The sequence below is a fragment of the Scyliorhinus torazame genome, chromosome 25 (assembly GCF_047496885.1).
Source record: "Scyliorhinus torazame isolate Kashiwa2021f chromosome 25, sScyTor2.1, whole genome shotgun sequence".
Classification (NCBI taxonomy): domain Eukaryota; kingdom Metazoa; phylum Chordata; class Chondrichthyes; order Carcharhiniformes; family Scyliorhinidae; genus Scyliorhinus; species Scyliorhinus torazame.
Window position 1 is genome coordinate 46,420,127 of NC_092731.1, and position 19,693 is coordinate 46,439,819.

Consider the following 19,693-nt stretch of genomic DNA (forward strand, 5'->3'; position numbering starts at 1 on the left):
TCGCCACTCTCCAATCCCCTGGTACCACCCCTGTTGACAGTGAGGACGAAAAGATAATTGCCAACGGCTCTGCAATTTCATCTCTAGCTTCCCATAGAATCCTTGGATATATCCCGTCAGGCCCGGGGGACTTTTCTATCCTCAAGTTTTTCAAAATGCCCAACACATCTTCCTTCCTAACAAGTATTTCCTCGAGCTTACCAGTCTGTTTCACACTGTCCTCTCCAACAATATTGCCCCTCTCATTTGTAAATACAGAAGAAAAGTATTCGTTCAAGACCTCTCCTATCTCTTCAGACTCAATACACAATCTCCCGCTACTGTCCTTGATCGGACCTACCCTCGCTCTAGTCATTCTCATATTTCTCACATATGTGTAAAAGGCCTTGGGGTTTTCTTTGATCCTACCCGCCAAAGATTGTTCATGCCCTCTCTTAGCTCTCCTAATCCCTTTCTTCAGTTCCCTCCTGACTATCTTGTATCCCTCCAGCACCCTGTCTGAACCTTGTTTCCTCAGCCTTACATAAGTCTCCTTTTTCCTCTTAACAAGACATTCAACCTCTCTTGTCAACCATGGTTCCCTCACTCGACCATCTCTTCCCTGCCTGACAGGGACATACATATCAAGGACACGTAGTACCTGTTCCTTGAACAAGTTCCACATTTCACTTGTGTCCTTCCCTGACAGCCTATGTTCCCAACTTATGCACTTCAATTCTTGTCTGATAACATCGTATTTACCCTTCCCCCAATTGTAAACCTTGCCCTGTTGAACGCACCTATCCCTCTCCATTACTAAAGTGAAAGTCACAGAATTGTGGTCACTATCTCCTCTAAACCTTGCCCCTCGCACTTTAAACCTATGCCCCCTAGTAATTGACCCCTCTACCCTGGGAAAAAGTCTCTGACTATCCACCCTGTCTATGTCCCCCATAATTTTGTAGACCTCGATCAGGTCGCCCCTCAACCTCCATCGTTCCAGTGAGAACAAACCGAGTTTAATCAACCGCTCCACATAGCTAATGCCCTCCATACCAGGCAACATCCTGGTAAACCTCTTCTGCACCCTCTCTAAAGCCTCCACATCCTTCTGGTAGTGTGGCGACCAGAATTGAACACTATACTCCAAGTGTGACCTAACTAAGGTTCTATACAGCTGCAACATGACTTGCCAATTCTTATACTCAATGCCCCGGCCAATGAAGGCAAGCATGCCGTATGCCTTCTTGACTACCTTCTCCACCTGTGTTGCCCCTTTCAGTGACCTGTGGACCTGTACACCTAGATCTCTTTGACTTTCAATACTCTTGAGGGTTCTACCGTTCACTATATATTACCTACCGACATAAGACCTTCCAAAATGCATTACCTCATAGTTGTTTGATTAAACTCCATCTGCCATCGCTCTGCCCAAGTGTCCAAACAATCTAAATCCTGCTATATCCTCTGACAGTCCTCATTGCTATCCGCAATTCCTCCAACCTTTGTGTCGTCCGCAAACTTACTAATCAGACCAGTTACATTTTCCTCCAAATCATTTATATAGACGACGAACAGCAAAGGTCCCAGCACCGACCCCTGCGGAACACCACTAGAAACAGACCTCCAATCAGAAAAGCATCCTTCCATTGCTACTCTCTGCCTCTATGACCGAGCCAGTTCTGTATCCATCTTGCCAGCTCACTTCTGATCCCGTGTGACTTCACCTTTTGTACCAGTCTGCCATGTGGGACCTTGTCAAAGGCCTTACTGAAGTTCATATCGACAACATCCACTGCCTTACCGGTATCAATCATCTTTGTCACCTCCTCGAAAAACTCTATCAAGTTTGTGAGACACGATCTCCCCTTCACAAAACCGTGCTGCCTCTCACTAATACGCCCATTTGCTTCCAAATGGGAGTGGATCCTGTCTCGAAGAATTCTCTCCAATAATTTCCCTACCACTGACCGAAGGCTCATCGGCCTGTAGTTCCCTGGATTATCCTTGCTACCTTTCTTAAACAAAGGAACAACATTGGCTATTCTCCAATCCTCCGGGACATCACCTGAAGACAGTGAGGATCCAAAGATTTCTGTCAAGGCCTCAGCAATTTCCTCTCTTGTCTTCTTCAGTATTCTGGGGTAGATCCCGTCAGGCCCTGGGGACTTGTCTCCCTTAATATTTTTCAAGACCCCCAACACCTCGTCTTTTTGGATCTCAATGTGACCCAGGCTATCTACACACTCTTCTCCAGACTCAACACCCACCAATTCCTTCTCTTTGGTGACTACTGATGCAAAGTATTCATTTAGTACCTCGCCCATTTCCTCTGGCTCCACACATAGGTTCCCTCCCCTGTCTTTTAGTGGCCTAACCCTTTCCCTGGCTACCCTCTTGCTTTTTATGTACGTGTGAGGCACGATCAATTTGACTGGAGACGAAGTTGAATCCAAACTGAGGCTTTATTAGTATCTGATGTGCGGCCTCCCACAGCAGCTGGCGAAATGGCTGCGGGCTGGAGGACACGCATATTTATAACCCACCTCCTGGGCGGAGCTAGCATGCAGGGGCCACAGGTGAACCTGTAGTGCAGGATCTACCGTACAACCTCTAATATCAGAACACTGTGGTTTACCACAACATGTAAAAATCCTTGGGATTTTCCTGAACCCTATTTGCCAATGCCTTTTTGTGACCCCTTTTAGCCCTCCTGACTCCTTGCTTAAGTTCCTTCCTACTTTCCTTATATTCCACACAGGCTTCGTCTGTTCCCAACCTTCTGTCCCTGACAAATGCCCCCTTTTTCTTTTTGACGAGGCCTACAATATCTCTTGTTATCCAAGGTTCCTGAAGTTTGCCGTATTTATCCTTCTTCCTCACAGGAACATGCCAGTCCTGAATTCCTTTCAACTGACATTTGAAAGCCTCCCACATGTCAGATGTTGATTTACCCTCAAACATCTGCCCACAATCTAGGTTCTTCAGTTCCCGCCTAATATTGTTATAAATAGCCTTCCCCCAATTTAGCACTTTCATCCCAAGACCACTCTTATCCTTGTCCACCAGCCCTTTAAAACTTACTGAATTGTGGTCACTGTTCCCGAAATGCTCCCCTACTGAAACTTCTACCACCTGGCCGGGCTCATTCCCCAATACCAGGTCCAGTACAGCCCCTTGTTGGACGATCTACATATTGCTTTAAGAAGCCCTCCTGGATGCTCCTTACAAACTCTGTCCCGCCCAAGTCCCTCGCACTAAGTGAGTCCCAGTCAATTTTGGGGAAGTTAAAGTCTCCCATCACAACAACCCTGTTGCCTTTAATCCTTTCAAAAATCTGTCTACCTATCTGCTCCTCTATCTCCCATTGGCTGTTGGGTGGCCTGTAGTAAACCCCCAACATTGTGACTGCACCCTCCTTATTCCTGATCTCCCAGAAAGCCTCGCTGCCCTCTGAGGTGTCCTCCCACAGTACAGCTGTGATATTCTCCCTAACCAGTATGTTATGGGCCAGGGTTTAGAGAAACCCAAAGTGTATCATGGAGTTCACCTGACCCACAACTTTTAATAGATTGTGGTATGGGGAGCACACGGCCCACTCTACAGGTGTGGTACAGCAGACATTTCAGCGGGAGCAGAGTGCAGGGGCCTGTCGGGAGGTGAGTTTTTGATTTAAAAACACTTACCTTACAGGAGCAGTCCTTAGAATTTCGGCGAGAGCAGAGTGCAGGGGCCTGTCGGGAGGTGAGTTTTTGATTTAAAAATACTTACCTTGCAGGAGCAGTCCTTAGAATTTCGGAAGAGCAGTCCTTAGAATTTCACGGGAGCAGAGTGCAGGGGCCTGTCGGGAGGTGAGTATTTAATTAAAAAATACTTACCTGGTCCCGATTCTGTTCTTCTTTTCTGCTTTATTTTTTATTTTTTTTGATATTAGGCGGGAACCGGAAGTTCGACCCGCGGACTTCTGGGAAGGTACCCCCCCGCCCCCCCCCCCCCCGCAATAAATTCTGGTGGAGAGGAAACCCAAGACACTCCACGTGTAGTGTCTCCCACCCGCCCTCCTCCTCTAACCTAATAATAAGACCCATTGGTGTGAGGTAAGTGCCATATTATATTATTTTTTTTAAAAAATGTATTTATTAACCAGAACTTGGCTGGAAGTTAGAGGGATGTCAGGGAAGGGAGTGCAATGTTCCTCCTGCAGGATGTTTGAGGTGAGGGATGCCGTTAGTGTCCCTGCTGATTTTACCTGCAGGAAGTGCTGCCATCTCCAGCTCCTCCAAGACCGAGTTAGGGAACTGGAGCTGGAGTTGGATGAAGTTTGGATCATTCGGGAGGCAGAGGGGGTCATAGATAGCAGCTTCAGGCAATTAGTTACACCAAAGATTGGAGATAGATGGGTAACTGTAAGAGGGACTGGGAAGAAGCAGTCAGTGCAGGGATCCCCTGCGGTCGTTCCCCTGAGTAACAAGTATACCGCTTTGGATACTTGTGGGGGGGACGACTTACCAGGGGTAAGCCATGGGGTACGGGCCTCTGGCACGGAGTCTGTCCCTGTTGCTCAGAAGGAAAGGGGGGAGAGGAGCAGAGCATTAGTAATTGGGGACTCGATAGTCAGAGGCACAGATAGGAGATTTTGTGGGAGCGAGAGAGACTCACGTTTGGTATGTTGCCTCCCAGGTGCAAGGGTACGTGATGTCTCGGATCGTGTTTTCCGGGTCCTTAAGGGGGAGGGGGAGCAGCCCCAAGTCGTGGTCCACATTGGCACTAACGACATAGGTAGGAAAGGGGACAAGGATGTCAGGCAGGCTTTCAGGGAGCTAGGATGGAAGCTCAGAACGAGAACAAACAGAGTTGTGATCTCTGGGTTGTTGCCAGTGCCACGTGATAGTGAGATGAGGAATAGGGAGAGAGAGCAATTAAACAGGTGGCTACAGGGATGGTGCAGGCGGGAGAGATTCAGATTTCTGGATAACTGGGGCTCTTTCTGGGGAAGGTGGGACCTCTACAGACAGGATGGTCTACATCTGAACCTGAGGGGCACAAATATCCTAGGGGGGAGATTTGTTAGTGCTCTTTGGGGGGGTTTAAACTAATGCAGCAGGGGCATGGGAACCTGGATTGTAGTTTTAGGGTACGGGAGATTGAGAGTATAGAGGTCAGGAGCACAGATTTGACTTCGCAGGAGGGGGCCAGTGTTCAGGTAGGTGGTTTGAAGTGTGTCTACTTCAATGCCAGGAGTATACGAAATAAGGTAGGGGAACTGGCAGCATGGGTTGGTACCTGGGACTTCGATGTTGTGGCCATTTCGGAGACATGGGTAGAGCAGGGACAGGAATGGTTGTTGCAGGTTCCGGGGTTTAGGTGTTTTAGTAAGCTCAGAGAAGGAGGCAAAAGAGGGGGAGGTGTGGCGCTGCTAGTCAAGAACAGTATTACGGTGGCGGAGATGATGCTAGATGGGGACTCTTCTTCCGAGGTCGTATGGGCTGAGGTTAGAAACAGGAATAGAGAGGTCACCCTTCTGGGAGTTTTCTATCGGCCTCCTAATAGATCTAGGGATGTAGATGAAAGGATGGCGAAGATGATTCTGGATAAGAGCGAAAGTAACAGGGTAGTTATTATGGGAGACTTTAACTTTCCAAATATTGACTGGAAAAGATATAGTTCGAGTACATTAGATGGGTCGTTTTTTGTACAATGTGTGCAGGAGGGTTTCCTGACACAATATGTTGACAGGCCAACAAGAGGCGAGGCCACATTGGATTTGATTTTGGCTAATGAACCAGGCCAGGTGTTAGATTTGGAGGTAGGTGAGCACTTTGGGGACAGTGACCACAATTCGGTGACGTTTACGTTAGTGATGGAAAGGGATAAGTATACCCCGCAGGGCAAGTGTTATAGCTGGGGGAAGGGCAATTATGATGCCATTAGACATGACTTGGGTGGGGTAGGTTGGAGAATTAGGCTGCAAGTGTTGGGCACACTGGATATGTGGAGCTTGTTCAAGGAAAAGCTACTGCGTGTTCTTGATAAGTACGTACCGGTCAGGCAGGGAGGAAGGCATCGAGCGAGGGAACACCTCAGAGGGCAGTGAGGCTATATGGGTAGAGATCAGGAATAAGAAGGGTGCAGTCACAATGTTGGGGGTATACTACAGGCCTCCCAACAGCCAGCGGGAGATAGAGGAGCAGATAGGTAGACAGATTTTGGAAAAGAGTAAAAACAACAGGGTTGTGGTGATGGGAGACTTCAACTTCCCCAATATTGACTGGGACTCACTTAGTGCCAGGGGCTTAGACGGGGCAGAGTTTGTAAGGAGCATCCAGGAGGGCTTCTTAAAACAATATGCAAACAGTCCAACTAGGGAAGAGGCGGTACTGGACCTGGTATTGGGGAATGAGCCCGGCCAGGTGGTAGATGTTTCAGTAGGGGAGCATTTCGGTAACAGTGACCACAATTCAGTAAGTTTTAAAGTACTGGTGGACAAGGATAAGAGTGGTCCGAGGATGAATGTGCTAAATTGGGGGAAGGCTAATTATAACAATATTAGGCGGGAACTGAAGAGCATAGATTGGGGGCGGATGTTTGAGGGCAAATCAACATCTGACATGTGGGAGGCTTTCAAGTGTCAGTTGATAGGAATACAGGACAGGCATGTTCCTGTGAGGAAGAAAGACAAATACGGCAATTTTCGGGAACCTTGGATGACGAATGATATTGTAGGCCTCGTCAAAAAGAAAAAGGAGGCATTTGTCAGGGCTAAAAGGCTGGGAACAGACGAAGCCTGTGTGGCATATAAGGAAAGTAGGAAGGAACTTAAGCAGGGAGTCAGGAGGGCTAGAAGGGGTCATGAAAAGTCATTGGCAAATAGGGTTAAGGAAAATCCCAAGGCTTTTTACACTTACATAAAAAGCAAGAGGGTAGCCAGGGAAAGGGTTGGCCCACTGAAGGATAGGCAAGGGAATCTATGTGTGGAGCCAGAGGAAATGGGCGAGGTACTAAATGAATACTTTGCATCAGTATTCACCAAAGAGAAGGAATTGGTAGATGTTGAGTCTGGAGAAGGGGGTGTAGATAGCCTGGGTCACATTGTGATCCAAAAAGACGAGGTGTTGGGTGTCTTAAAAAATATTAAGGTAGATAAGTCCCCAGGGCCGGATGGGATCTACCCCAGAATACTGAAGGAGGCTGGAGAGGAAATTGCTGAGGCCTTGACAGAAATCTTTGGATCCTCGCTGTCTTCAGGGGATGTCCCGGAGGACTGGAGAATAGCCAATGTTGTTCCTCTGTTTAAGAAGGGTGGCAGGGATAATCCCGGGAACTACAGGCCGGTGAGCCTTACTTCAGTGGTAGAGAAATTACTGGAGAGAATTCTTCGAGACAGGATCTACTCCCATTTGGAAGCAAATGGACGTATTAGTGAGAGGCAGCACGGTTTTGTGAAGGGGAGGTCGTGTCTCACTAACTTGATCGAGTTTTTCGAGGAGGTCACTAAGATGATTGATGCAGGTAGGGCAGTAGATGTTGTCTATATGGACTTCAGTAAGGCCTTTGACAAGGTCCCTCATGGTAGACTAGTACAAAAGGTGAAGTCACACGGGATCAGGGGTGAACTGGCAAGGTGGATACAGAACTGGCTAGGCCATAGAAGGCAGAGGGTAGCAATGGAGGGATGCTTTTCTAATTGGAGGGCTGTGACCAGTGGTGTTCCACAGGGATCAGTGCTGGGACCTTTGCTCTTTGTAGTATATATAAATGATTTGGAGGAAAATGTAACTGGTCTGATTAGTAAGTTTGCAGACGACACAAAGGTTGGTGGAATTGCGGATAGCGATGAGGACTGTCTGAGGATACAGCAGGATTTAGATTGTCTGGAGACTTGGGCGGAGAGATGGCAGATGGAGTTTAACCTGGACAAATGTGAGGTAATGCATTTTGGAAGGGCTAATGCAGGTAGGGAATATACAGTGAATGGTAGAACCCTCAAGAGTATTGAAAGTCAAAGAGATCTAGGAGTACAGGTCCACAGATCACTGAAAGGGGCTACACAGGTGGAGAAGGTAGTCAAGAAGGCATACGGCATGCTTGCCTTCATTGGCCGGGGCATTGAGTATAAGAATTGGCAAGTCATGTTGCAGCTGTATATAACCTTAGTTAGGCCACACTTGGAGTATAGTGTTCAATTCTGGTCGCCACACTACCAGAAGGATGTGGAGGCTTTAGAGAGGGTGCAGAAGAGATTTACCAGAATGTTGCCTGGTATGGAGGGCATAAGCTATGAGGAGCGATTGAATAAACTCGGTTTGTTCTCACTGGAACGAAGGAGGTTGAGGGGCGACCTGATAGAGGTATACAAAATTATGAGGGGCATAGACAGAGTGGATAGTCAGAGGCTTTTCCCCAGGGTAGAGGGGTCAATTACTAGGGGGCATAGGTTTAAGGTGAGAGGGGCAAAGTTTAGAGTAGATGTACGAGGCAAGTTTTTTACGCAGAGGGTAGTGGGTGCCTGGAACTCACTACCGGAGGAGGTAGTGGAGGCAGGGACGATAGGGACATTTAAGGGGCATCTTGACAAATATATGAATAGGATGGGAATAGAAGGATACGGACCCAGGAAGTGTAGAAGATTGTAGTTTAGTCGGGCAGTATGGTCGGCACGGGCTTGGAGGGCCGAAGGGCCTGTTCCTGTGCTGTACATTTCTTTGTTCTTTGTTTTGTTGGAACCGTGGTTTACCAAAGAAGTGGAATCTCTTGTTAAGAGGAAGAAGGAGGCCTATGTGAAGTTGAGGTGTGAAGTTTCAGTTGGGACGATGGATAGTTACAAGGTAGCGAGGAAGGATCTAAAGAGAGAGCTAAGACGAGCAAGGAGGGGACATGAGAAGTATTTGGCAGGTAAGATCAAGGAAAACCCAAAAGCTTTCTATAGGTATGTCAGGAATAAAAGAATGACTCGGGTAAGAGTAGGGCCAGTCAAGGACAGGGATGGGAAGTTGTGTGTGGAGTCTGAAGAGATAGGCGAGATACTAAATGAATATTTTTCGTCAGTATTCACTCAGGATAAAGAGAATGTTGTGGAGGAGAATGCTGATACCCAGGCTATTAGAATAGATGGCATTGAGGTACGTAGGGAAGAGGTGTTGGCAATTCTGGACAGGCTGAAAATAGATAAGTCCCCGGGGCCTGATGGGATTTATCCTAGGATTCTCTGGGAAGCCAGGGAAGAGATTGCTGAGCCTTTGGCTTTGAGTTTTATGTCATCATTGGCTACAGGAATAGTGCCAGAGGACTGGAGGATAGCAAATGTGGTCCCTTTGTTCAAGAAGGGGAGTAGAGACAACCCAGGCAACTATAGACCGGTGAGCCTCGCGTCTGTTGTGGGTAAAGTCTTGGAGGGGATTATAAGAGACAAGATTTATAATCATCTAGATAGGAATAATATGATTAGAGATAGTCAGCATGGCTTTGTGAAGGGTAGGTCATGCCTCACAAACCTTATCGAGTTCTTTGAGAAGGTGACTGAACAGGTAGACGAGGTAGAGCAGTTGATGTGGTGTATATGGATTTCAGTAAAGCGTTTGATAAGGTTCCCCATGGTAGGCTATTGCATAAAATACGGAGGCTGGGGATTGAGGGTGATTTAGAGATGTGGATCAGAAATTGGCTAGCTGAAAGAAGACAGAGGGTGGTGGTTGATGGGAAATGTTCAGAATGGAGTTCAGTTACAAGTGGTGTACCACAAGGATCTGTTCTGGGGCCGTTGCTGTTTGTCATTTTTATCAATGACCAAGAGGAAGGCGCAGAAGGGTGGGTGAGTAAATTTGCAGACGACACTAAAGTCGGTGGTGTTGTCGACAGTGCGGAAGGATGTTGCAGGTTACAGAGGGACATAGATAAGCTGCAGAGCTGGGCTGAGAGGTGGCAAATGGAGTTTAATGTAGAGAAGTGTGAGGTGATTCACTTTGGAAGGAATAACAGGAATGCGGAATATTTGGCTAATGGTAAAATTCTTGGAAGTGTGGATGAGCAGAGGGATACATAGATCCCTGAAAGTTGCCACCCAGGTTGATAGGGTTGTGAAGAAGGCCTATGGTGTGTTGGCCTTTATTGGTAGCGGGATTGAGTTCCAGAGTCATGAGGTCATGTTGCAGCTGTACAAAACTCTGGTACGGCCGCATTTGGAGTATTGCGTGCAGTTCTGGTCACCTCATTATAGGAAGGACGTGGAAGCTTTGGAATGGATGCAGAGGAGATTTACCAGGATGTTGCCTGGTATGGAGGGAAAATCTTATGAGGAAAGGCTGATGGACTTGAGGTTGTTTTCGTTAGAGAGAAGAAGGTTAAGAGGAGACTTAATGGAGGCATACAAAATGATCAGAGGGTTAGATAGGGTGGACAGTGAGAGCCTTCTCCCGCGGATGGAAATGGCTAGCACGAGGGGACATAGCTTTAAACTGAGGGGTAATAGATATAGGACAGAGGTCAGATGTAGATTCTTTACGCAAAGAGTGGTGAGGCCGTGGAATGCCCTACCTGCAACAGTAGTGAACTCACCAACATTGAGGGCATTTAAAAGTTTATTGGATAAGCATATGGATGCTAATGGCATAGTGTAGGTTAGATGGCTTTTGTTTTTTGACTTCCCATGTCGGTGCAACATCGTGGGCCAAAGGGCCTGGACTGCACTGTATCGTTCTATGTTCTATGTTCTAAATGGAAAAGTATTTCTTAAAGCAAAACAATGTTTATTCTATGAACTCAAGTTAAACCTTTTAAAACATACAGTGAACATCTGAGCAACACAGAACATAGAACATTACAGCGCAGGACAGGCGCTTCGACCCTCAATGTTGCGCCGACCTGTGAAACCACTCTATAGCCCATCTACATTATTCCCTTATCGTCCATATGTCTATCCAATGACCATTTGAATGCCCTTAGTGTTGGCAAGTCCACTTCTGTTAAAGGCAGGGCATTCCACGCCCTTACTACTCTCTGAGTAAAGAACCTACCTCTGGCATCTGTCCTATATCTATCTCCCCCTCAACTTAAAGCTATGTCCCCTCGTGCTAGACATCACCATGGAGAGGAAAAAGGCTCTCACTGTCCACCCTATCCAATCCTCTGATCATCTTGTATGCCTCAATTAAGTCACCTCTTAACATTCTTCTCTCTAACGAAAACAGCCTCAAGTCCCTCAGACTTTCCTCATAAGATCTTCCCTCCATACCAGGCAACATTCTGGTAAATCTCCTCTGCACCCTTTCCGATGCTTCCACATCCTTCCTATAATTCGGCGACCAGAATTGCACGCAAGACTCCAAATTCGGCCGCACCAGAGTGTTGTATAGCTGCAACATGACCTCATGGCTCCGAAACTCAATCCCTCTACCAATAAAAGCTAACACACCGTACGCCTTCTTAACAACCCTCTCAACCTGGGTGGCAACTTTCAGGTATCTATATACATGGACACCGAGATCTCTCTGCTCATCCACACTGCCAAGAATCTTACCATTAGCCCAGTACTCTGTCTTCCTGTTATTCCTTCCAAAATGAATCACCTCACACTTTTCTGCATTAAACTCCATTTACCACCTCTCAGCCCAGCGCTGCAGCTTATCTATGTCCCTCTGTAACTTGTACATCCTTCCGCACTGTCCACAACTCCAACGACTTTAGTGTCATCTGCAAATTTACTCACCCATCCTTCTCCGCCCCCCTCCAGGTCATTTATAAAAATGACAAACAGCAGTGGCCCCAAAACAGATCCTTGTGGTACACCAATAGTAACTGGACTCCAGTCTGAACATTTCCCATCAACCACCACACTTTGTCTTCTTCCAGCTAGCCAATTTCTGATCCAAACTGCTAAATCATCCTGAATCACATGCCTCTGTATTTTCTGCAGTAGCCTACCGTGGGGAACCTTATCAAATGCTTTACTGAAGTCCATTTACACCATATCAACTGCTTTACCCTCATCCACCTGTTTGGTCACCTTCTCAAAGAACTCAATAAGGTTTGTGAGGCACGACCTACCCTTCACAAAACCGTGTTGACTATCTCTAATCAAATTATTCCTTTCCAGATGATTATACATCCTATCTCTGATAAACCTTTCCAAGATTTTGCCCACGACAGAAGTAAGGCTCACTGGTCTATAGTTACCGGGTTGTCTCTACTCCCCTTCTTGAACACGGGGACTACATTTGCTATCCTCCAGTCTTCTGGCATTATTCCTGGAGACAAAGATGATTTTAAGATCAAAGACAAAGGCTCAGCAATCTCCTCCCTAGTTTCCCAGAGAATCCTAGGATAAATCCCATCTGGCTCAGGGGATTTATCTATTTTTACACTTTCCAGAATTGCTAACACCTCCTCCTTATGAACGTAACAGCCTCCCCGAACAGGCGCCAGAGTGTGGCGACTAGGGGCTTTTCACAGTAACTTCATTTGAAGCCGACTTGTGACAATAAGCGATTTTCATTTTTCATTCTAGTCTAGTAGTCTGAATCTCAGTAGTCTCCTCGACAACATTGTCTTTTTCCTGTGTGAATACTGATGAAAAATATTCATTTAGCACGTCTCCTATCTCCTCGGACTCCAAGCACAGCTTCCCACTACTGTCCTTGACTGGCCCGACTCTTTCCCTCGTCATTCGTTTATTCCTGACATATCTATAGAAAGGTTTAGGGTTATCCTTGATCCTACCTGCCAAAGACTTCTCATGTCCCCTCCTGGCTCTTCTTAGCTCTCTCTTTAGGTCCTCCCTAGCTAACTTGTAACTCTTGAGCGCCCTAACTGAACCTTCATGTCTCATCTTTACATAAGCCTCCTTCGTCCTCTTGACAAGTGTTTTGACTGCTTTAGTAAACCACGGTTCCCTTGCTCGACCACTTCCTCCCTGCCTGACATGTTACTTGTCAAGGACACGCAGTAGTTGTTCCTTGAACAAGCTCGACATTTCCATTGTGCCCATCCCCTGCAGTTTTCCTCTCCATCTGATGCAGCCTAAGTCTTGCCTCATCGCATCATAATTGCCTTTCCCCAAGATATAACTCTTGTCCTGCGGTATATACCTACCCCTTTCCATCACTGAAGTAAACATAATCAAATTGTGGTCACTATCACCAAAGTGCTCACCTACCTCCAAATCTAACACCTGTCCTGGTTCATTACCCAGTACCAAATCCAATATGGCTCGCCTCTCATTGGCCTATCTACATACTGTGTCAGGAAACCCTCCTGCACACATTGGACAAAAACGGACCCATCTAAAGTATTCGAACTATAGCGTTTCCAGTCAATAGTTGGGAAGTTAAAGTCCCCCATAACAACTACCATGTTGCTTTTGCTCCTATCCAGTATCATCTTTGCAATCCTTTCCTCTACATCTCTGGAACTTTTCGGAGGTCTATAGAAAACCCCTTTCCTGTTTCTAACCTCAGCCCATACTACCTCAGTAGACGAGTCCTCATCAAACGTCCTTTCTGCCACCGTAATACTGTCCTTGACTAACAATGCCACCCCTCCCCGTCTTTTACCACCTTCCCTGAGCTTACTGAAATATCTAAACCCCGGCACCTGCAACAGCCATTCCTGTCCCTGCTCTATCCATGTCTCCGAAATGGCCACGACATCGAAGTCCCAGGTACCAACCCATGTCGCAAGTTCACTCACCTTATTCCGGATGCTCCTGGCATTGAAGAAGACACACTTTAAACCACCTTCCTGCCTGCCGGTACACTCCTGCAACTTTGTAACCTTACTCATGACCTCACTACTCTCAACCTCCTGTATACTGGAGCAACAATTCAGGTTCCCAAGCCCCTGCTGAACTAGTTTAAACCCTCCCGAAGAGCATTAGCAAATTTCCCCCCCAGGATATTGGTACCCCTCTAGTCCAGGTGTAGACCATCCCGTTTGTAGAGGTCTCACTGACCCCAGAATGAGCCCCAATTATCCAGAAATCTGAAACCCTCCCTCCTGCACCATCCCTGTAGCCACGTGTTCAACTCCTCTCTCTCCCTATTCCCCATCTCGCTATCGCGTGGCACGGGTAACAACCCAGAGATAATAACTCTGTTGTTCATCGTCTAAGTTTTCACCCTGAATTCCTGCCTTACATCTCTATCCCTTTTCCTACCTATGTCGTTGGTACCTATGTGGACCACGACTTGGGGCTGCTCCCCCTCGCCCTTAAGGATCCCGAAAACACGATCCGATACATCACGCACCCTGGCACCTGGGAGGCAACACACCAACCGCGAGTCTCTCTCGTTCCCACAAAATCTCCTATCTATCCCCCTAACTATGGAGTCTCCAATGACTAATTCTCTACTCCTCGCCCCCCTTCCCTTCTGAGCAACAGGGACAGACTCTGTGCCAGAGACCTGTACCCCATGGCTTAACCCTGGTAAGTTCCCCCCCCCCCCCGCAACAGTATCCAAAGCGGTATACTTGTTACTAAGGGGAACGGCCACAGGGGATCCCTGTACTGACTGCTTCCTCCCAGCCCCTCTCACCATCACCCATCTATCTTTATTCTTCGGAGTAACTACATCCCTGAAGCTTCTATCTATGACTAACTCTGCCTCCCGAATGATCCGAAGTTCATCCAACTCCAGCTCCAGTTCCCTAACGCGGTTTCTGAGGAGCTGGAGATGGGTGCACTTCCCACAGATGAAAACAGCAGGGACACTGACGGTGTCCCTCACCTCAAACATTCTGCAGGAGGAACATTGCACTGCCTTCCCTGCCGTCCCCTCTGGATAAAAAAAAAGAAAAAGAAAGAGCTTACCTGTTATTCACTCCCCTTCTCAGCAAGCACTCACTCAGCAACCTCTACGCCCCGCACGATAACACCTGAGGGAAAATAAAAGAAAAAATACTTACCAGTCACCAGCCAATCCCTTACCTGCAGGCTGTAACGTCACGGTTCAACTTATTTTTACTTCTAATGAAATGAAATGAAAATCGCTTATTGTCACAAGTAGGCTTCAAATGAAGTTACTGTGAAAAGCCCCTAGTCGTCACATTCCGGCGCCTGTTCAGGGAGGCTGTTATGGAAATCGAACCATGCTGCTGGCCTGCCTCGGTCTGCTTTCAAAGCCAACAATTTAGCCCTGTGCTCTACCTGCCCTCGAGATTTCTTCTTGATCATTACGGCGGTTGTTTTATTTTTGGTTAGAGGAGGGGGAAGGGAGGGATACACTGAAGAAGTTTCGCGTTTAAGTGTCACTTGACAACAGCTCCTCCACAAACCACCTTCAAGTTTGGATATATGCAAATTTCCCCTACAACAGCCAATCAGCATCTCCACTCTACTGCCCTCTTCTGGATGCTTGTCTTCACCTGAACAGCTCGGGTCTGATGCCCAGGTACACGTCAAGTTAGGGTGAGCACACGGACATATGCAAATTTCTCCTGCAACAGCCAATCAGCAGCTCCACCCCACTGCCCTCTGCTGGATGCTTGTCTTCACTTGAACAGCTAGGGTCTCTTGCTCAGGCACACCTTCAAGTTAGGGTGAGCACACGGACATATGCAAATTTCCCCCGCAACAGCCAATCAGCAACTCCGCTCTACTGCCCTCTGCTGGATATTAATTCAACCATTAATTCAAATACAACTGCCAAAGCCTACAACACTAAGTAAACCATTAAGCTTTCCTTTTTAACATCCATACGACTTAAAAACAAAACCTTTATCAGAAGCACATCAGGTTAAAGTCACTACTGAAAACATTTATAATTCTGAATTCACCAAATGATCAAGAGATAGACTTTTGATGGCAGAGAGAACAGCAGTACACCTGCCCTGTCTGGCTTCAGCTCCAACACTGAAAACGAAACTAAAACACTCCCTGCAGTCTGCTCAAAAACAAAAGTAAAAAGCTGACAGACAGCCCAGCTCCACCCACACTCTGACATCACTGCAGTAGTGAACACCCATTTCTTAAATGTACTCTCACGATAGATATTTTTATACACACACATTTATAAACACCCATTTCTTAAAGGTACTCTCACATGACAAGTAGCGGAACCCCTCCACCCCTGTTACATCCCCCTCTAGCCCACCTGAAACATCTAAATCCTGGAACCTTTAGCTGCCAATCCTGTCCTTCCCTCAACCAGGTCTCTGCAATGGCAACAACATCATAGTTCCATGTACTAATCCAAGCTCTAAATTCATACTTATTGCATTAAAACATATGTCCTTCAGGCCACCAGTCCCACTGTTTTCAGCAACATCTCCCTGTCTGCTCTTCCTCAGAGCCAAACTGGCCCTATTCCCTAGTTCTCCTTCAATGTTTGAACCTTCTGATCTATTGCTCCGATACCCACCCGCCTGCCATACTAGTTTAAACCCTCCGGTGTGACACTAGCAAACCTCGCGGCCAGGATATTTATGCCTCTCCAGTTTAGATGCAACCCGTCCTTCTTATACAGGTCACACCTGCCCCAGAAGAGCTCCCAGTGGTCCAGATAACGGAAACCCTCCCTCCTACACCAGCTGTTTAGCCACTTGTTTAGCTGCTCTATCTTCCTATTTCTAGCCTCACTGGCACGTGGTACAGGGAGTAATCCCGAGATTACAACCCTAGAGGTCCTGTCTTTTAACTTTCTGCCCAGCTCCCTGAACCCCTGCTGCAGGACCTCATCCCCTTTTCTGCCTATGTCGTTAGTACCAATATGTACCGCAACCTCTATCTGTTTGCCCTCCCCTTTCAGGATGCCCTCTACCCATTCTGAGACATCCTGGACCCTGGCACCAGGGAGGCAACATTCCATCCTGGAGTCTCTTTCACGTCCACAGAAGCTTCTATCTGTGCCCCTGACTATCGAGTCCCCTATGACTATTGCTCTTCTGCGCTTTGACCCTCCCTGCTGAACATCAGAGCCAGCCGTGATGCCACTGCTCTGGCTGCTGCTGTTTTCCCCTGATAGGCTATTCCCCCCAACAGTATCCAAAGCAGTATACCTGTTCAAGAGGGGGACAACCACAGGGGATTCCTGCACTAACTGCCTGCCCCTTCTGGTGGTCACCCATCTCGCTGCCTGTCCGGATCTGTTCCACACCAGGCTCCTCCCATCCCTCTTCCTCTCACACTTGCAGCGTAACTTTCCATTCCTTTCGCCCTCATGTACTTACTGAGCTTCCCCTCAAAGCCGTCAATAATATTCACATCAAACATTCCCTGTGGTAGTGAGTTTCACTATCTGACCATCAAACATTCCCACGACAGGTACAGCACGGGGTCAGATACAGAGTAAAGCTCCCTCTACACTGTCCCCACCAAACACTCCCAGGATAAGGACAGCACGGGGTTAGATACAGAGTAAATATCCCTCTACGCTGTCCCCATCAACACCCCCAGGACAGGGACAGCACGGGTTTAGATACAGAGCAAAGCTCCCTAAAACTATCCCCATCAAACACTCCCAGGACAGGTACAGCACGGGGTTAGATACAGAGTAAAGCTCCCTCTACACTGTTCCCATCAAACACTCCCAGGACAGGCACAGCACGGGGTTAGATACAGAGTAAAGCTCCCTCTACACTGTCCCCATCAAACACTCCCAGGACAGGTACAGCACGGGGTTAGATACAGAGTAAAGCTCCCTCTACACTGTCCCCATCAAACACTCCCAGGACAGGTACAGCACGGGGTTAGATACAGAGTAAAGCTCCCTCTACACTGTCCCAATCAAACACTCCCAGGACAGGTACAGCACGGGGTTAGATACAGAGTAAAGCTCCCTCTACACTGTCCCCATCAAACACTCCCAGGACAGTTACATCACAGGGTTAGATACAGAGTAAAGCTCCCTCTACACTGTCCCCAACAAACACTCCCAGGACAGGTACAGCACGGGGTTAGATACAAAGTAAAGCTCCCTCTACACTGTCCCCATCAAACACTCCCAGGACAGGTACTGCACGGGGTTAGATACAGAGTAAAGCTCCCTAAAACTATCCCCATCAAACACTCCCAGGACAGGTACAGCACGGGGTTAGATACAGAGTAAAGCTCCCTCTACACTGTCCCCATCAAACACTCCCAGGGCATGTACAGCACGGGATTAGATACAGAGTAAAGCACCCTCTACACTGTCCCCATCAAACACTCTCAGGACAGGTACAGCACGGGGTTAGATACAGAGTGAAGCTCCCTCTACACTGTCCCCATCAAACACTCCCAGGACAGGTACAGCACGGGGTTAGATACAGAGTAAAGCTCCCTCTACACTGTCCCCATCAAACACTCCCAGGACAGGTACAGCACGGGGTTAGATACAGAGTAAAGCTCCCTCTACACTGTCCCCATCAAACACTCCCAGGACAGGTATAGCACGGGGTTAGATACAGAGTAAAGCTCCCTCTACACTGTCCCCATCAAACACTCCCAGGACAGGTACAGAACTGAGTTAGATACAGAGTAAAGGTCCCTCTACACTGTCCCCATCAAACACTCCCAGGACAGGTACAGCACAGGGTTAGATACAGAGTAAAGCTCCCTCGACACTGTCCCCAACAAACACTCCCAGGACAGGTACAGCACGGGGTTAGATACAGAGTAAAGCTCCCTCTCCACTGTCCCCATCAAACACTCCCAGGACAGGTACAGCACGGGGTTAGATACAGAGTAAAGCTCCCTAAAACTATCCCCATCAAACACTCCCAGGACAGGTACAGCACGGGGTTAGATACAGAGTAAAGCTCCCTCGACACTGTCCCCATCAAACACCCAGGGCAGGTACAGCACGGGGTTAGATACAGAGTAAAGCACCCTCTACACTGTCCCCATCAAACACTCTCAGGACAGGTACAGCACGGGGTTAGATACAGAGTGAAGCTCCCTCTACACTGTCCCCATCAAACACTCCCAGGACAGGTATTCACATTTCTTTTAACTTCTTTCTCATTGACAATTCTCTGTTCTGAATTACCCCAGTTTTGGGTGCTGCCTCACTTGCAGTTCCCCCCACTCCTACAGCACATCCCTGAGGTCTCCAGTTGATCACTTACCTCCGAGCACGATGAGGATGGCAGTGAGTTTCGGGGACTCCATGACTTCTCGTTTCCTCCGAGTGATCGATGTTTGTCTCTCCGTGGCTCTGCCTCTTTTATTCGGCTCTCGGGGTGGTTACAACCCAGATTAGCTCAGCAAATGCAAATAGGGTGAAGAATCCTTGCCTGCTGATTCAGATATTTTGCTGTTGTCCAACAGGTGAGAGGTTTGAGGAACCTGTTATTCTGGTGCGGGGCTTGTAGGCTTGGATTCTCTGAGCAAAATACTGAGAAGTGAGGACATCTGGAAAGTGTCACTTTATAGGTTGCACTCAGCTATCAGCACTCAGACCGAGTCACTCAGCTGTAAGTCCAGCACAATTCCCACTCCAATTTATTCAGTCACAATGATCAGATTAATGATGTCCCTCATCTATCGGAGTGTGAATTTACTGACCGAGTTGTGTCGCTCTGCGTCCCAGTAAATGTGTCCCAGGAAAGGTCCCTATTTTACTCGAGTTAGATTCCTGGGAAAACATGTGTAGGGTTGTTGGATTTGGTCAGCTTTGTGACAGGTTGACTTCCGGTGGCGTTATGTAGGGGGAAGATGTAGGTTATGTAGGGGACAGCACGGTGGCACAGTGGTTAGCACTGCTGCCTCACAGCGCCAGGGCCGAGGGTTCAATTCCAGCCTTGG

At 47.6% G+C, this 19,693-nt stretch overlaps 1 protein-coding gene across 1 annotated transcript in view; it reads right to left on the reverse strand.

The window, feature by feature from the left end:
- LOC140402566 (acidic phospholipase A2 PA-1G-like) overlaps positions 1-19,167 on the reverse strand; it is a 74,029-nt gene extending 54,862 nt beyond the window's left edge. Inside the window, exon 1 of the mRNA XM_072490417.1 lies at positions 19,015-19,167. Within this exon, the coding sequence (XP_072346518.1) occupies positions 19,015-19,057 (43 nt within the window). The 5' untranslated portion in view covers positions 19,058-19,167. The remainder of the gene's footprint in view (positions 1-19,014) is intronic.
- Positions 19,168-19,693: the final 526 nt, after the last annotated feature.